The sequence below is a fragment of the Elephantulus edwardii genome, unplaced genomic scaffold (assembly GCF_000299155.1).
Source record: "Elephantulus edwardii isolate Elephantulus edwardi_28Jun2011 unplaced genomic scaffold, EleEdw1.0 scaffold00126, whole genome shotgun sequence".
Taxonomy (NCBI): Eukaryota; Metazoa; Chordata; class Mammalia; order Macroscelidea; family Macroscelididae; genus Elephantulus; species Elephantulus edwardii.
In genome coordinates, this window is record NW_006399876.1 from 9,304,492 (window position 1) to 9,323,500 (window position 19,009).

Below are 19,009 nucleotides of genomic sequence, written 5' to 3' on the forward strand. Positions count from 1 at the left end.
TTCTCAAGCTTCCAGCACAGACAGGGTGATGCCCACCTCCCGGCCCTCCCTCTTTTTTTTTTTAATTTCTTTTTGTTTGTTTTTTCAGCCCTCCCTCTTGTCCATCTGGTCAAGGGGACTGATGGAAGAACACCATGAGCTGGGGCTTGGGGCTGAGGTCCTGGATGAGGGACTCGGAGGACCTCACAGTCTCAAGTTCCTGCTGGGCAGGGTGCTGGGTGGGTGTCTCCACACCCCTGCCCGTTTGCTGTGGAGCACAAGATGTCTCCCAGCATCTCTGAAGGATGGTCCCAGCCCCTACCTCAGAGAAGGCCAAGAGGCAGTGAGCAGGCCTGAACCGGAAATCACCAGGATGTGAACTTTGTGACCGTTATCTAAAACAGTGCCGTCCCCACCCCAACCTGTGATCCAGCTCCAGTGAGCACCGGGAGGGCACCTGAGATGGGACCTGGACAGATACCTGAGCTCTGGGACAGCTTTAGGCCATCACACGGACCTCTGGGCCTCAACTTAAGGCCCCCCTGCTCACAGTAGAGCTTTGACTAGAATTACTCACTTGTTCCAATTCTCCCTGCAGGGGGGAAGTAAAGAGGCCTGTATGATAAACAGAAATAGTTTAATAGTGGAAGGGGAAATTAGAAAACAGACAACACAACCTATAGTAATGAGCCCAGTGTCACAGATACGTAAACAAAATCCGATTTTAAACTATCGCTTTCCAGATTGAGCTGTGGTCCAGACACAAAAATACACTCGAGTAAAAGGCAACAGGAGTTCAGGAACCGTCCACACACATTTCAGGAGACAGACCCGTGGAAGTGAGAGGAGGCTCCCTCTCCAGCCACACAGGGCGGACATCCTGCGTCCTGACCGTGCTGAGCCCCCAGGTTTCCAACTCCACCACGAAGCGAGCAGGCCCTCTGGCTTCTTCTCAGGTCTCAGTTAATGACTTCGGATCTCAGACTCATCGTCCCACCCAGTCACCCTGAAGGCCACAGCTGGACAGGCTCCGGACCCATGGGAACGGTGATTTACTTCCCAGGGAGTCTGTCCTCAGGAGACTGAGGCCCAGGGGGGCTGCTTCCAAAGGACACACACAGGAGGGAAGAGTAGAGGGGGCTGTGCAGCCCTGAGAGGGAGCTCCCTCAGGAGGTACAAGGCACAGAGGTCTGAAATGTCCAGGATAAATAGAAGTGTGTGGGGACAGAGAAGAGCCAGCTCCATCCCGCTCTTAAAAACAGTTGCCGTTGGCACTAAAAATATATTACTATCTGTACATGTCATAAAAAAGGAGAGGAAACCTCCTTGGCACCTTGTGGATAATTGCTTCAAAGTGAAGTGATGTGGGGCAAGGCCTGCTGTGCACGCACGCAGCCTTCGACGCCCGGGTGTCTCTGTGTCACATCAGGAGAGCAGAGGCCCCGCACTCGGCCTTTTATGGGGTCCTCTGGCGAGTACTCTTGGCCCCGGGGCCTCGGTGGGCCCAGCTGCCGGCTCCAGGCTCCACAGGCCTCGAGGTGCAGGCAGCCGGACCCCCGGGAGGAAGTCAGTCACCCAGGCCGGGGCGCCGCTTCTGGTCGGAGGCAGCCTGGCCCCCACTCGGCCCCTCCATGCACACAGCTCTCCAGGCAGCGTGTCCCCTGAGAAAACTAGAACCGTCTGAGGGCCGCTCGGAGGGCCGTATGATGTGCACCAGCCCGGGGACAGGCTGATGGCGGCTGCTGCGGCTGTCTGTGGACGGCCCCGTGGAGGGCAGGGGCCAGCCCCCTGGCCGCTCACAAGCGGGGGTCGTTCTGCAGCAGGGAGGTGACAGTGTTCTGCAGGGCCACGGCCACCTTCTTGGAGGTCTTACGCAGCAGCGGGCTGTCGGGGTGGTGCTCCTTCAGGTGCAGGACGTGGCCCTCCTGGCTCTCGGACGTGCAGCCGCACTCCTCGCACACGTACAGCTTGGCCCGGCGCTCCTTGTAGGCGTACTTCTGCTGCACCCCGTGGATCTTCTTGAGGTGGGACTCCAGGGAGCAGCGCTGCGTGAAGGCCTTGTCGCACAGGCTGCACTTGTAGGGGCGCACGCCTGCGGGGAGACCAGGGGCGGGATGTCGGTGGGGGGCTCCCGGCACCAGCCCACCAACCTCAGAGCCTCCTCAGGTCCCAGAGGACCTGACCCTGATTCTGCCATCCGGTGACCCCCCAAAGCAATGAACTCCAAGAGGTCCTCCCAGGCCCCCCGCAGCCCCGGAGGATTGTGGAGCCTGGAACACGCCCCCTCACCAGTGTGAGTGCGAACATGTCTCTTGAGGTCGAAGGTGTCATTGAAGCCCTTCCCGCAGTACGTGCACAGGTGCCTCTTGACGTCATTGTGACACTTCATGTGGCGATTGAGCATGCGCTGGTAGGTGAAGGCCTTCCGGCAGATGTGGCAGGTGAAGAGGTCTCCACCGGGACCGTCCCCCAGTGTCACCTGAGGGCGAGGAACGTGCTTGTGACAGACAACCTGAGGTGTGGGCTGCAGGCAGATTTTGGGGAAAGGACCTCCAACCCATGAGGAAACTGGGGCTCCCCCTCCAGAGGCCACAGCTCTAGAGTCTTCATTCACCCACGTGGAAATCATCTTTGGGCACTTTGTCCAGCCCCCCATCAGGATCCACAGCCCCTTCACAGGCCATCGCCACCCCCTTGCCGTCACCAGGTCTAGCCCCTGGCACGTCCTGCCCCAAAGGTGTCGCACCCACACTGAGTTCAATCGAGCCCGTCTCTGTCACTCAGGGTCCTTATCAGTCCTCCTTCCACCGTGTGGCTGGTGAGAAATGTCCCGGCACACCTCAAAGATGCCATCCCAATCTGTGGCCCGGGGCACCACAGGCTTGGCTACTCAGCTAACTCCCTTACCCACAAGCCTTCTTCGTTTTTCTAACTATGGAATGTTCAAGTACGTGCAAAAGTCGAGAAATGCTCAAATCCCCTCACTCTGTCCTCCAGCCTGGCCCATTTGCCCTCCCCCACCCTGTGATGGCCTAGATTTGCTGTGAAGTCCATCCGGGCGCCTGTGCACTTCTCAACGCCTCGCTAAGGACACTAAGGTGCCTCCCCAGGTGTGCCAGCCAGGACAGGTGAGATGTCCACCTCTACCTGCTAGATTCTCGAGGTGGCTGTGCTTGTGGGTGGACCTGTGGCTGGCAGGTCCCCAGTGCTCAGTGACTGTCTCATTGTCATCCTCCCTCTCACTGGACTCTGGAGCTTCTGGCCCTGGGGAAGCTTCCCCTGCTCTGGGGCAGCTCTGAGCTCTTGGGGCAGAACATAGTCCTCAGCACAACTATGTCCTGTCTGTTTCCTCTGTGCTCTCAGGTTGGAGCCACCTGCCCTCCCCACCCATGAGGATCTCAAGGAGTGGGAGGAAGGTTCTGTGGGGAGACCTGGGCTCTGTGATGTCAGGAGAGCTCAAGGCTGGCTTCCTAGCCCATCACCACACACTCCTGGCCTTCATGGGGGACAAGGAGGAGCCCTTCTCCCACCAGCTTCCCCCTCTGTTGATGTGCAGACAATGCCCACAGCACCCTTCAGTCACGGCTACAGGCAGGTGCTTCCAGAAGGGAGCTTCCAGGAAGGTGGGCCCATCAACTGTGTGCGCCTCAATGAAGCCCAGCCCAGGTGCAGCAAAGGCTGCCCAAGGGGTTGGGTGCTGCTGGTGCCACGGCCCCAGGTCTAACAGATGGCCAGCCCTTGGTAGGGACCACTACCTTCATCTTGGTGCGCAGGAAGCCGTGGTCTCTGCTCTGGGCATCTGGTAGGTGGCTCACATCCTCAGAGGGCAGCTGGGCCACCACGCAGGGTGCAGGAGCCACACTGTAGCTAGGGTCCCGAAGGCTCATGTCCAAAGCCAGGGAGCAGGCAGGGGGTTCAGCCACCGATGGCTCTGGCTCCCGGTAGGGCTGCGGTGGGCAGAAGCCCAGGCTGACTGTAGAGAGAAGAGCCAGGTGAAGGCTTGGTGCAGAAAAGAGGGTCTGGGGGGCTCGGGCAGGCCCCCAGCAGTGTCCAGTCCTCCTCTACAAGGCCTGTGGCTGGGCAGGGCTGCCCCCCCCCACACACACACACCGCCCTCCACCCCACTAAGATAATTACAGGTGACGCCAGCCAAGCGCCACAGCCCACAGGCCTGGCCGCTGAGTAATTTGTGTCTTAGCGGAACTGGGAGGACCGAACCTGCCCTGCCAATTATCCTTCTGAGCTGTCTGCGGCCCCACCTGGGCCAGTCCCTCTGGATTCCAAGTTCATGCTCTACGGGGGCAGAGGGCAGCTCAGGAGCTGCTGAGCCCTAGGACAGCTCTAGACCTCGGCCTGGCCCGAGAGGGCCCTCAGTGGTCCAGGCACAGCTGTTCATCTGGGGTGGGGACCCAGAGGTCCTTGCCCCCCTTCCTGTACTGGGCAGACACACCTGCCCTGTGGCCCCACCAGGCCTGCTGGCTCCTCCTCACACACTTCTGCAGGTGGGCAGGCCGGTGGGTGGGTGGGACAGGGAGGAGGTCAGGGAGCAGCAGGTGGATGCGATGTAACAGTGTCCTGGGCGGCCTGCCCGGCAGTTGCACAACCCGCCCCAACGACGGGGACCGCTCTCTGGGGAGGGAGGCTGGGCGCCCTGCGGCGGCACCGATACCTGGCAGCCCTGAGTGAAGGCCGCTCCCATGAAGACAACTCACACCAAACGGGGCCCAGGCTGAAACGGGAAGGCTGTTCTCCGCATGACGCAGGAGACAGGTCCCAAAGCCCATCGGGCCAGGACTGATGATTGAGCGGGCCTTTTAGGACAGTATTCCCTACTCCCAACATGACCTTCAGAGAGGCTGGGGGCTTCAGGGAAGGGGGTGTGGGAGTACAGAACAGGCCTCCTCTGCTCTACTCTCCCCAGCTGCTGAGACGAAGGGGCAAAGACCCAGGACCAGGCTAGGCTGAGGTGTGCCAACAACGGGCAGGCGAGAGGCAGGGTGAGCGTGAGAGCACCCAAGTTTCGAGAGAGGCTCCAGCACTCGCCCCCTCAAAACACAACAAAGGGCTGCCTGCCGGGAGGCGCCTGCCCACCACCCAGAACCCGTTCTGCTGGCCTGGGCGTCCACAGTCTGGGGGACTTTAATGAGCCACTCATCACGGGTGCTGATTCACAGGTCCCAGCCAGGCCTCGGACGCCTGGCCCCAGCCTGGGCTCACAGGGGCCAGGCCCCTGAACACACACTGTGAACCATGAGGGGGCCTGGTGCTAATCCGGGGTCACCAGACCGGCTTACTGGGGCTGCTGGCTGAGAACTCAAAGCTGAAGGCCAGTGTTTATTTCTCTGTCTAGAGAGAGACATACAGATCTTCATCCTGTCTCTCAGCGCCAGGCTCCTCCGTGCCCATGTTACTGCAGAAGTGACAGGTGACAGCAGGTGAGGGTTGGTATGTGTCATCTGGTCGATCTTGACCACAGGGGACAGAGTTGAAATGCCCCAGAGTTTCCAAGGCCGTAATGTTTACTAAGCGGAGACGAACACATCTTTCCCCCAGGGAGTGACTGGAGGGTTCAAATGACCAAACTGTTTGGTCTCGAGTGCTGACAGTCAAGTACTTAACCACTGTACCACCAGAGTTCTGGAGGTAAAAGTTACCTCTCAGCTCCCTTGCTCGCCAGAAGGGTGGCTTACACTGGCGTGTTTGGGCTCCACGCTGTCTGTCCTGTCTGCACATTCCTGCTGGCGGTCACTGGAACCAGAGCTGTGAGCGAGGTGGCCCAGCCTGCTCCCGGAGCTGCCTCCGCCCCGCCGAGGGGCAGGTGAGGCTGGACGCCAGCTACCTGGTGGCTAATGTGGGGATGTTTGCCTCCTGCCACTCCTGCCAAACCTGTCTTCCAGCCGCCCCCGTGAGCGTGCCCGGCTGCCATCGCACGCACAAGGAATGCTCACAGCGTGCCGCTACTGTCACCTGAGAGGCACCAAGTGGCCGGTGGCAGGAAGCAGAACTGGTTGGGCTCCCGCTTGTATTACTCTGTCTCCTAATTAGATGTTTCCGGCAAGGCGGTGGCCGCTGGGCTACTCATCGCCCGCCCACAGCCGTGGACCGTGGCATGGCCAATCCAGCGGGCCACCTCCCTGCCCCCCTCAGGGAGCTCCCAGGCTTTCCTCTGGCCTATCTCCACCTAGACAATGTGGGGAAAACGGACAGAGCAGAAAGCAGACCCCAGGGGCTGTGTCCAGGGCACGTCTGGCACTGGCTCTCCCTGCCATTCCTGCATCAAGTTCCCTTTTCTTGGAGTGACAGCTCTTTGCTCTGGTTTTGGAGAGAGTGCCAGGTCCTCCCCATCCAAGGCCTCAGGACAAGCTGGGCTGGGGGCCCTGGCCTAGGTCTCCTAGTAAGCACTGATGACCCCACCCCGGCGGTGGAAAAGGGTGGCTAGCTCAGTGCTGTGTGTTAGATCGACAGGGTCCCCAGGGCCCCCTCCTTCAGTCTCACTGGTCAGCTAGCAGTTGTCCGCAGAGGCCAGCTCTGACCAAGAAGGGCAGCCGGAGACACACAGGGGAGACACACAGGGCCTGTCTCTGGTCTTTTGTTTTTATCCTGCCCACTGCTAACAGTTTTCCTCTGAGACAGTATCTCTAAGCCCTCTCCCGGTAGCCTTCCATTCCATCTCTATGAAGCAGGTGTCTCAGTGCTGGTCCAGCACAAACGGCCTGAATAGCAAGAACCAGTGTCCTCCAGCTCCTCCCTGCCCAGCAGGACTAAGCACACTTGGTGGACACCATGCACCTGCCATGCAAATAGGCCAACATTCGTGGGGGACCCTGATTAGCACAGCCTGGCTTTGTGCTCATTCTCGCTCTCTGTCTGGGACAAAAGACCTGTAGCCTTCTGCTCTAGGACATCAAGAAGCCACCTGCTCGGGGACAGCCCCTGCCTGGTACAGTCAGAGGCCGCATCCATCTAGCTGGATGTGCTCATCTGCTCTGAGCCGGTGCCTGGGTCTCTGCTCGCCCAGGAGAGACAGAAATTCTCGCAGGAGGCTGCATGCTGCCAGCTCCCCAGCAGGGGTGCATGCGACTCTGGGCCTGGGGAAGGATCTGCAGTGCCCCCCACCGCCCTGGGCCTTTTACTTTACAGCTGACTCAGGGATTGGGGAATGGGGTGCTGGGTGCTGGGGTTCATCTCTTGAGTACCCTTCATTCCCGCTTCCAGGCTCCATCCCGCGAACTTAAGCAGCCAGCATTGCTCCTTGTCACTCCATAGTCAATATTGACACAGCAAAGCGGAACACACACAGCGGAGGAGGCCGGGCACAGGACTCTCAGGGCCCATGCTCCCCCCAGGGCCACAGGCGCTGACTCTCAAGTCCTTTGTCCAATGGTCATGACAGTGAGGCTGAGATGAAGACTGCACCAGGAGAGAGAACCCAGGAATGGGGGGCTCAGCTCCCACCCTAGAAAAGGCTTGTCAAGCAGGGGCCCACCTTCCCTTCTGGTCAGATGTGCTGAAGGCCTAGAAGCCTGGAAGGAGGTTAGAATGACTGCATCCATGTTCCCAGAGCCCCACACTGGGCCTAGGTCAGTGCTGACTGGTCACACTGCTGCAGGTCTGTGAAGCGGGCAAAGGAAACGTGCTGGGCGGCTCCTGGGGCCATGGTTGGCTGGTGATGGAATGGCGCAGGCAAGGGACAGGCACACACACACACACCACTCTCCAGCCTTCAGAGGCACCCGAGCGTACATGGAGATTGTTCCCTTCCTCATTTCTAAAAACGGTGGGAAAATTCTCCCAGGGCTGGGGGACACACATTAGCCTCTACTCTCTACTTGACTCCAGAGGCCCGCTAGAGTGCGAAAGAAGAGGGCACTGAGTAGTCTCACTCCTGCTCTTGGCCTTGGCCCCCAACCTGACAATCCTACAGTGGCAAGGGACCCCAAAACCTCCCCACAAACCCTGGGCACTGAGTTCCTAGCCACTCCCACCACCAGCCACTAGATTCTTGAGAAAGAAATCGATAGAACTTGAGAAAGTCACTGATTTGAACAAGCGGAATCTCTTTGACCTCTGTAGAAGTGAACACATGATTGGTTACTGATTGGGATGTGAAATAAAACTAAAAATAACAGCAGGCTGAACGCTAACCTCGCTCAAGGCAGCTCACCTCTGGCACAGTCCAAACTCGGGTTATCAGATCCCAGGGAGCAGCTAGTCAGGGAGTGGAGCACAGGTGAGGGAGGCGGCGGCCAGGGAACGGGCTGGGGTCACCAAGCAGGACCCTGACCCTAGCCCACTTCATCTGACTCCCCATTCTGCCTCCATTTCCCCACTGGGGCCATTGGGGGGCTTCTGAACCCATTCTCTTGTTTTAAGTAGAATTTTAAAGAGGGGTCCAGGGACCTGAGAGATGATTAAATAATGAGCCAGCCTAGCCATCACCACGCTAATGACTGGGTCCCTCGGGTCAGCCCACAAAGACCTCACCATGGCTCCGGGATCTCCAACCGCCTACTAAAGGGGAAACTGAGGCAAGAGCTCTTTGCGCTTCCCCCACCCCCACCCTGCATCAACCTTAATTCGCCGTTTTTCCTGCAAGGCCTGGGGCGGTGCCAGGGATTCTGGCGGATCAAGGGTCAAAGTCACTTGGTTAATTACCACCTCTCCCCCCTGGAAGGCGCTGGCCGAGGTTCAGCGCAGCCCCCGCCCACCGGGAGGGGAAGTCGGGAAGAAAACGGGTCTTCCTCCCGACCCCAGGGTTCGTAGGGGTGGAAGAGGGGGCCGCCGGAGAATTCGCAGGACTTGCGATGATGCCCCCAGAGGAGGAAAACAACTCGAGTTACTCATTCAAGCGGACGCCTTCCGCGCGTCCCATAAACAAGGCGCGCGCGCAGGGCTGCCCGCAGGCGGGGCCGGCGAGGGTGGCGGGGGCTCCCGAGAACCGCTTTCCGCTCGGCTGTGCGGGGCTGCAGGGAGAGCCGGCCATTCCAGCCGGCGTGGGACGGGGCCCAACTTTGTCTCCAGGGCGGGCGGGGCGCAGCCGGCGGCGGCTTCCTCGCAGACCCCCGGCTGGCGCGCGACCCCCCCGCGGACTCCCGGGGCCCCGTGCCGCCGGGGAAGGGGAGCGGGGCCCCTAGAGCTGCGAGTCCGCCTCTGCTCCCCAAGTCGCACAGACCTCCCTCGGCCGAAACTCTAGCTCGCTCCCGTTCCCCCCGCCCACCCGGCGTCGCTCCAGTGCCCTCCGCCCCCTCATCAAAGTCCCGGGTCTCTGGATTTACGAGGCCTGAGTGGAGGGTCACCCGAGCGGTGACACACCCCGCTGCCTCCCCTGCACCGCGCCTCGGGCCGGCGGAGGGAGGGGGCCCTGCGCCGACACTCGGCCTGGGAACCGCGCGCGTCCCCACCAGGCCCCCTGCCCCGCCCCCACGGTGCCGCCTTCCGCTCTCCCCTCCCCCGACGCCCGGGGTCGCAGGCACCGCCAGCTAACGGGGCCCGGCGCTCAGCCATTCACCTCGGCGCCCGCTGCCCCCAGGACCCCGCGGGACCCCCTGGGACCCCGGGGCTGTGCGCAGGGGCTCCGCCGGCCGGGCACTCACCTGGCACGTAGATCTCGCCGCGCTCCTCGTCCGGGAGCTCGCTCCAGTTCCTCTTGCACGTGGAGACGCACGTCTTCTTCACCAAGAACGCGCGGGGCATCTTCGAACTCTGCTCGGCGCGCTGTCCGCTTCCGTAACGAGAACCGGGGTCTCCTCGCCTCTCCCCGGCTGGCTGCCCGCCGGGAACGATCGGAGCGCAGTGGCCAAGGCGTCCCCGCGTTCTGCGGGGAGACGGGAACCGGGAGGTTGCGCGCCGGCTCCCAACTCTGCGGCGTCCTCCTCGCCGGCGAGGTCCCGGGCGGCCAGGTGCACAGGCGGCGGGGAAGCGGCAGGTAAGCGTCTTGGCCTGGACTGGCGTCCCCCGCGGCCGCTCGCGAAGTCTTCAAGTGCGATCCGGACGGACGAGTTCACGCTTTATTGGCTCGCGGCGGTGTGTGTTGGTGGCTGGGGCGGGCGGGGGGTGAGCTGAACTAATTAGCTTGGAGTGGCCCGAGGAGCAACGGCGCATGCGTTGGGAAATAACGGCGACAACCCACCTATTTGTTACCTGTCGGACCGGTTTCCATTCCGCTGCCGGTGAGGAGGCCTCGCGGCGCGGGCGGGGCGCAGGGCGGGGGCGGGCGCTGGGCACCCGGCACCCGGCCGCGGCGGCCCTCCCAGCCTGCGTGCGGGCGTTGGCAAACGGAGTTTCGGGAGGAGCGGGGAGGGCGGGTCGGGAGGGAGGGGGCAACGTTATTTGCACCGGCGCTTGCAGGGCTGATGAAATGGAACCTGCCCGACCGGGCCCGACCGGCCTGGCGCGCCCCGGGCGCCAGGGGAGGCGCGAAGCCGCCAGGCGGGACGAGTGACCGGCCCACACTTGTTGAACCGGGCTGGGCCCTGGCGTCCTTGGAGCCCGGAGGCCGGGCTGAGCCATTCGTCGTTCCGCCGAGGGATCCGCTGGGCGCAGGATCCGCGCGGAAGGCGCGCGAGGCCGGCAGGAGGGAGCGCACGCGCGCGGACGCACTGCGGGGAGCTCCAGCTGCGATTGTTGACGGCGCGTTGGGCTGAGCGGCAAGCGCACATCAGCTCTGACCGGGGAGAGTGAGGAGCTTCGTGGAGGAAAGGCTGCAGCGCCCTTTGCCAGGGGTGCCCACACCTCTACACAAAATCTCATCCTTTGTAAATGGCTGATATCAGGTTGAGCAAGCCCCAAGGGGAATCTGGTGCAACGAAGCCAGGGATTCCAGGCTGGGTCACGTCCAGCCTCCCTTGCCCGTTGCAGCTTCTTCCTCACTCCACCCTTCCCACCCCCCTTCTCAGATGCCCAGGAGCACTTGGTGGCCCTCAGGAGGCCCTTTACTGGGATATTGGCCATTGCCAAACTTGTCTGACAGTAGTTCTGCTAAGGCAGATTTTTCTGTCCGGTTCCCCCTCCCCAAAAGAAATTCTCACAGAGCCCCTACTGCCTTCTCGTGGATGAAGTGTTTGCAGGAACGGATTGGGAACCAGGTCTGAAAAATGAATTCTCACTCCTTCCAAGTCAAGAGCTTTTGCAAGTTAGAAAGCTAACTTCCAGTGGTGGACTTCCAGGCATCCAAGAGGGAGGAAGCTTCCAAAAATTCCTTCACAAGCCCCTTCAGGACTTTGTGGAGCGCCTTCCTGCCCCCCCCCCCCCAGAACACTAGCTTCCAGGGGCCAGGCTTCTGAACGCCCCTCCTCCACTCTCTCCCTCCGGTGGTGAATTTGACCACAGATCTTTCCAGCCTGTTTCTTTGTTTCTCACAAATCTTGTCACATACCTCCAGGGACTACTGTGAGGAGCTGATTGCCTTGCAACCATCTTTAACCCCCTTCCCCCAAAAAACCACACAGCTGATTCTGATTCTGGTACAAAGTACTCGAGGAGGTATTCCTGATTGGAGTCAGTTTGCCAAGCATTTTTGCTGTGGTTCGAATTGCTGACCTTTAGTAGTTGCTGAATACAACTGTGTACATGAGTAGACTGACTTTTGATCTAACATGGACTATTATAGCTTTCTCTTCCTTCTTCCTCGCCCAGGGCTCTGCTTCAGGAAGCCCACATACCCTGTCAACCCTCCCTTAACCCTGGACCTTTCATTCAACTGACATTAAATGAACAACTACTATGTGCTCATCCTTTGCGTTAAATCTCGGAAAAACAAAATTGATGGGCTGTTTAGGCAAAAGATTCAGTCATTCAGCAAATACTTAGAGAACACTTTCTTTGTGCCGGATCCTGCCTCAGGCCAGCACTCAGTAGATGCTCCCTGGATACAGAAGTACAGTCTGTTTTGTTTAAAGGGGCAAGTGAGGGTGGGGGTGGGGAAATAAAATTAAGGGACCAGGTAGGTAAGTAAAACAGATGAATCCAAGCCAGTAGTCAGTCCCCAAAGGAAGTTAGACAGTTAGTGGACTGAGGACTCTTGGGGAGAACAGACACTATTCTCTGCTATATCTATAGCATCTGCAGTTATGCCAATATTATCAGTTAATATGGGTTGAAAGAATGCATCTTCCCTTTTCCTTGGCTCATGTAAGCCATGCAGTCTTTCATTTTCCAACTTTGGGTGCAGATGCATTGTTAGGTGCCATCAAGTCAGCTCCTGACAACGCGATCCTTCACTGTCCTCACGTCTCTGCTGTTCTCATACACAGTGCTGCTGTCACCGCGTCAGTCCATCTCATTTTCAGTTGTCCTTTCTTTCCTGGTCCCTCAGATGTTCAAAGCATGCAAGTGTCCAAAGCATAATGTCCTTCTGATACTATGTCCAAAGCATGTGTGACACAGTTCACCACCCTCATTTCCAGGGAACATTCTGGCTGCATTTCTTTGAAGTTCATGGTATATTCGGTATTCTTCACCTACACCACGATCCAAAGGCATCAATTCCTCTTCAGTCTTCCTTATTCATTGTCCAACTTTCAAATGCATATAAAACAATTGAAAATGCCATAACTTGGGCCATGCATTAGTCTTGAAACATACTTGCTCTTACCGGTTTAAAGAGGTCCTTTGCTGTAAATTTGCCCAATGCAATGTATTGTTTTATTTTTTGACTGTTGCTTTCGTGGGTGGTGATTATGGATCTTGGTAAAATGAAGTCTTTGACAATTTGCACCTATACCCCTATTTATCACAGTGCTGCCTGTTGGTCCAGTAGTGAGAATTTTTGTTTTATGTATACAGATTTTTTAATATGTATGAGGAACAGATCATTCGGGAGGCTGGATTTTCTTTATGAAGAAGAATGTAGCATCAGGATTGGAGGAAGACTTATCAACAACCTGCCTTATTTAGATGACACCACCTTGCTTGCTAAAACTGAGGAGGACCTGAAGCGTTTGCTGCAGAAGGTCAAGGACTGTAGTCTTCAACATGGATTGAAGCTTAACATCAAGAAGACAAAAGATTCTCACCACTGGGGCAGTTGGCTGCACAAAGATGGAAAAGAGATTGAGGTCGTTAACAGGCACATAACAACATGTTGTGTTGTAATCCCTATTGAAGACTTTGAGTTATCTCAATAAATGCGTCAAGTTTTCATTTTCTGCAAGCAAGAGTGTCATCTGCAGATTGCAGGTTTTCTATAGGTCTTCCTCCAGATCCCATTTTCCCATGCCACATTCTAATTTATACATTATAATCCATTGTAATCACATTATAATCCAGCTTCTTGGAGTATTTGCTCAGCATACCGATTAAATGTTGTTAATATGTTTTCTAGTCGCCTGAAACTCCTAGAGAAACCTGTGTACAACAGCTCTGAACTCTGCTCTATCCTGAGCCAGTCTCTCTGTCTCCAACACACCTACCACTATTACCCCAGATAATGAGTCAGTCCATCTCATCCAGGGTCCTCCTCTCCTGCACTGAGGAGGACCTGAAGCACTTGTTGCAGAAAGTCAAGGATTGTAATCTTCAACATGGATTGAAGGTCAACATCAAGAAGACAAAGATTCTCACCACTGGGCCAATTGGCAGCACCACAAAAGATGGAGAAGAGACTGAGGTTGTTAACAATTTCAGCTTGCTTGGTTCCAGAATCAACACTCTTTGACACCAGAAGTCAGGAAATCAAAAGACAAAATGAGCTAGGAATATCTGCTATCAGAGACCTCTCCAGAGTGCTAAAGAGCAACAGTATCTGTTTAGAGACTAAGGTGCATGTGATTCAGGCCATGGTCTTTGCAATTATTTGCTATGCATCAGAGAGCTGGATAATGACTAAGGATGACAGAAGAACAATCGATGCCTTTGGGTTGGTTGGTTGTGGTGCTGAAGAAGAGTACTGAACACACGTACCATGGACTGCGAAGAGAACAGGTCTGTCTTGGGGAGGGCGAAACGAAGCTGTTCCTTCGAGGCAAAGATTGTGAAGCTCCATCTCATCTCTTCTGGGCCTGTTGCCAGGAGGAGCAGTCCTTGGAGAAGGACATCATGCTTGTAAAGGTGGAGAAACGGTGCAGGAGAGGAGGATTCTGGATGAGATGGACTGACTCATTATCTGGGGTAATAGTGGTAGGTGTGCTGGAGACAGAGAGACTGGCTTAGGATAGAGCAGAGTTCAGAGCTGTTGTACACAGGTTTCTCTAGGAGTTTCAGGCGACTAGAAAACATATTAACAACATTTAATCGGTATGCTGAGCAAATACTCCAAGAAGCTGGATTATAATGTGATTACAATGGATTATAATGTATAAATTAGAATGTGGCATGGGAAAATGGGATCTGGAGGAAGACCTATAGAAAACCTGCAATCTGCAGATGACACTCTTGCTTGCAGAAAATGAAAACTTGACGCATTTATTGAGATAACTCAAAGTCTTCAATAGGGATTACAACACAACATGTTGTTATGTGCCTGTTAACGACCTCAATCTCTTTTCCATCTATCTTTGTGCAGCCAACTGCCCCAATGGTGAGAATCTTTTGTCTTTTTGATGCTAAGCTTCAATCCATGTTGAAGACTACAGTCCTTGACCTTCTGCAGCAAACGCTTCAGGTCCTCCTCAGTTTTGTCATAATACTGGTTGTTGATTAGTCTTCCTCCATTTCTGTTGCCATATTCCTCCTCATAAAGTCCAGCCTCCCAAATGACCTGTTCTGCTTATAGATTGAAAAGGTATGGACACAGGGAACATCCCTGATGCACTCCTTTTCTGACTGTGAACCATGCAGTGTTTACTTGCTCTGTTTGGAGGACTGACCACGTATAGGTTTCATGTGAACATAATCACGTGTTTGGAATTCCCATTCTTCTCAAGGTTAGCTACAGTTTGTTGTGATCCACACAGTCAAGTGCCTCTGCATATTGTTGTTGTTGTTAGGTGCCATTGAGTCAAGTACGACTCAAAGCAACCCTGTAAAACAAAAGATCTGAATCTAGTCCTGTCCTGTGCCATCCTCACACTTCCTGATACAAAGAGCCCTTTGCAATAGTCTCCGTGCCAATTCACCTGGTTGAGGGTCTTCCTCTCCTTCACCGACCCTCCACCCTTCCCAGCATCATGCCTTTGCATAGTCAATGAAATACAGATAGATCTTCCTCTGGTATTCTCTGGTTTCAGCCAAGATCCATCACATTGGTGATAGTCAGTTGGTAGGCAGTTGTCCTTCAATTTTTTTGGCACAACATGGTGAGCATGTCCAGGGCAGCATCTGTTTGTTGAAATATGCCAGTTAGTATTTCATCAATTCCTGAAGCCAGTTCCTTCAGAGGAGCTTGAACTTCCCCCTTTAGCACCTTTGCCTTTTGGTCATATGTTTAATGAAATTCTTCTGTGTCTCTCAATTCTTTTGGTACAGTGACTGTGTGCACCTTCCATCTTTTCTTTCTTTTATTTTAAATGACATACATTTATTCTTTTACAGTTTTAGGGGTCCAGAAGTACAAGTAAAAATGTCACCCAAGCCATCTTCTGTCTGGAACCGTGAGTGGAGAATCTGTTTCGTGCCTCTTTGCTACTTTCTTATGCTTTACTGCAGTCCTTTATGCTTCAAGGCTTGTCAGTGAGTCACTCCAATCTTCATTTTTAATAGTTTTCTTAAAGGGGCATCAGTTACATTAGTCCCACAGAGACATTTTGGTGGCTTCCATCTTCTTTTGATGCTTCCTGGATCATACAATATTCTGCTCATAACGTCCTTAAGTATTGCAATTTGAAGCTTGAATTTATTCTTCAGTTCCTTCAGCTTAAGGAATGCTGAGCAAATTTGTCCGTTTTAATTTTCAGACTCCAGCTCCTTGCATATTTCATTATAATACTTGGCTTTGTCTTCCAGTTTGGCCCGTGGAAATCTTCTGTTCAGCTCTCTCACTTCCTGATTTCTTCTCTTTGCTTTGGCTTCTCCGCTCTGTAGTGGAACATTCGGTCTTTTCTAACATCCACCTTGGTCTTTTCTTCTTCCTCTGTCTTTGGAATGACCTTTTGCATTCTTCATGGATGATATTCTTGAAATCCTCCCACAGCTCACCTGGTCTTTGCTCATTAGTGTGCAAGGCCTCAAACCTGTTCCTGAGATGGTTTTTTAACTCAGATGGGATAGACTTGAGGTCAAATTTTTATTCTTGTGGATTTGATTTAATTTTGTTTTGTTTCAGCATGTGAGTAGTTGCTGGTCTATTTCACAGTCAACACCTGGCCTAGTTTTCACAACTGATATTTTTTTGTTATGTTTTTTAAATTTTATTCTGATTTATTTGCAAAATTTGAATACATTGTTTTTCACAAAAGATCCTTCCCATTTCCTTCATCCCCCCCACCCACCGAATTGTGCAACCCTGTGATTAACACCCTACTGCCCCACCCATCCTCACCCCTCTATTTCCACCCTCCCCCCCACCTTGGATCCTCATACTCATTCTGTAATAATGGTTTTATACCGTATTGTCCTTGTGGGGCTAAGTTCACTGAGTATAATGCTCTCCAGTCCCTCCCAAGTTAGGTAGTAGATTTTTTTCCCCTTTTCTTCACGTCAGACGAGTAGTGTGCCTCTGTCGTAACAAGGTTTAATGGACAGCACACGTCATACAGAAGTGTGAACACCCAGTCATCATGCTTATGAACTGGAAAACGATCAGGTAGTCAAATTTTTTTTCCCAAGGACAATTTATATTTATTTGCTGGTGATTCTGACTAGATAAATGTCAAAACCAGCAGAAGTTAGAGTCTGTTAGGGAAGCTATTTCTTGCTAGCAGGTAAAGGTGGTCCATGAAGAATAACTGAAGCATCATCTTCAAGCTGAAGTCTTGACTTTGGGCCAAGAGCCAGTGGGTGGACCTGGTCCTTCTTGCCTGGATGGAGGCTGCTGAGAAACTACTCCTGGTTCTGGGACTTCTGCTTGATGTGTTTTCACAGCTTCCCTTCGTTGATGTGCTTTAGATCATATCTGCTCCTGGATTGAGTGCCTGCTCGAAGAACAGGGCGCCCACGGCGATGGTGAAGGTGACTGTGGAGGTCCTGCAGAGTAGTGTGGAGTACAGATTCCCCATGAACGCCATGGTTCCTTACTGGTGAACTCGTGTACGTTAGGTAGCAATTTACAAGATGATTGCTCCTGTGTGCTGTATCCATTGTATGAATGTACCACAACTTCTCAATCCATTCGTTTGTGGTTGGACATGTGGGCTGTTTCCATGTTCTTGCAATGGTGAATAATGCTGCTATGAACATTGGTGTACAAGGTTCCGTTTGGGCCTCAGTTCTCATTTTTTTGGGATATATTCGAAACAATGTAATAGCTGGGCCATATGGAATTTCTATGTTCAGCTTTTTGAGGAAGTGCCAACTGCCTTCCAGAGTGGTTGTGTCATTGTACAGTCCCAACAATGTAAAAGAGTTCCTATCTGGATCTCTCGTGGCCTGGTGGCAAGAAGCTGCACTGCAATCCTGAAGGCATGCAGTTCAAATCCACCAGATGCTCCACTGGAGAAGGAGGGGTAGTTTCCTCCTGTGCCAGTCAGATCCAATTTGATGGTACACAACAAGGAAAAAAAAGTTTTTATCTCACCACATTGTCCTCCAACATTTATTACTTGCTGTCCTGTTAAGCTTTGCCACTGCTACTGGAGTGAGATGGTATCTCATTGTGGTTTTGATTTGCATCTCTCTTATTGCCAGTGATTTGGAGCATTTCTTCATATGTCTGTTGGCCATTTTAATATCTTCCTCTGTGAAAATTCTTTCCATATCTTTTGCCCATTTTGTAATTGGGTTATCAGTTTTTTTTATTTGATTTTTTGTGTGTGTGTGGAGGCCCAGGAGTAGTCTATAAACTTTCCTTATGAGACTCTTGTCTGAGATGGTATTGCCAAATGTTTGTTCCCAGTAGGTAGGTTTTCTTTTCACCCTGCTGGAAAAGTTTTTGATGAACACAGGTATTTAATCTTTAGACAGTCCTGTTCATCAGTTTTATCCTGTTCAGATTGTACATTTCTGGCTGTATTTGGCAGTCTCTTTATACTGTAGACTAGGGTTTCTAAGCTTGATCCCAGTTTGTCTCTTATGAACTTTATGGTTTTGAGCTTATTTCCAAGTCTCTTAGCCACTTTGGGGTCATTTTTATATATGGTGTGAGATGTGGATCCTGTTTCAGCTTTCTGTAGGTAGCAGTCCAGTTTTGCCAGCACCATTTGTTGAAGAGATTGTCATTTCTCCATTTGATAAGTTTTATTTCCTTGTCAAATATCAGTTGACCCTAGATAGCTGGGTCTATTTCTGAGTTCTCAGTTCTGTTCCACTGATCTATGTGCCTGTCATTGTACCAGTACCATGTTGTTTTGGTTACTACTGCTGTGTAGTAGGTTTTGAGGTCAGGGAGTGCTATACCTTCCACTTAATTTTGTTTCTCAGAAGTGTTTTATTTATTTGGGGTCTCTTGCCTCTCCAAATAAACTTTACAGTTTCCCTTTTGATCACCTTGAAAAAAGGAATTTGGTATCTATGTTGGGATTGCATTTAATATGTAGCTTGCTTTTGGTAGGATTGTCATTTTCACAGTATTCAGTCTTTCTATCCATGAACAGGGCACATTTTTTCTTTTCTTTTTTTAAAAAATTATTTTTATTATTATTTTTCCATGTACCATTGACTCAGATACAACTGATACAGGAGGAGATTGCCTCACCTTCTCCAGTGGAGCATCTGGTGGATTTGAACCACACATCTTTGGGATTGCAGCACAGCTTCTTGCCACTAGACCACCAGAGCGCCTAATATTTTTCCATTTCTTTAGGCCTTTTATTGTGTCTTGCAGAAATGTTCAGTAGTTTTCTTTGTATAGGTCTTTTGTATCTCTAGTTAGGTTCATTCCGAAGTATTTCAATTTGTGGTTGGCTATTGTAAATGGTATAGCTTTCTTGTTTCTTTCTCTGAATTCTCTTTGTTATTGTAGAGGAATCCCTCTGATTTTTGGATATTGATCTTATATCCT

General features: G+C 53.2%; 1 protein-coding gene across 1 annotated transcript; it reads right to left on the minus strand.

The window, feature by feature from the left end:
* Positions 1-1,770: 1,770 nt before the first annotated feature.
* Positions 1,771-9,908, minus strand: OVOL1 (ovo-like zinc finger 1). Its single transcript, XM_006893319.1, has 4 exons — positions 9,573-9,908; positions 3,735-3,952; positions 2,269-2,458; positions 1,771-2,071 (listed from the first exon to the last, which is right to left on the minus strand). Exons 1-4 carry the CDS (start codon positions 9,670-9,672, stop codon positions 1,776-1,778), a joined length of 804 nt encoding a protein of 267 aa, XP_006893381.1. The 5' UTR covers positions 9,673-9,908; the 3' UTR covers positions 1,771-1,775.
* Between the last annotated feature and the right edge of the window lie 9,101 nt (positions 9,909-19,009).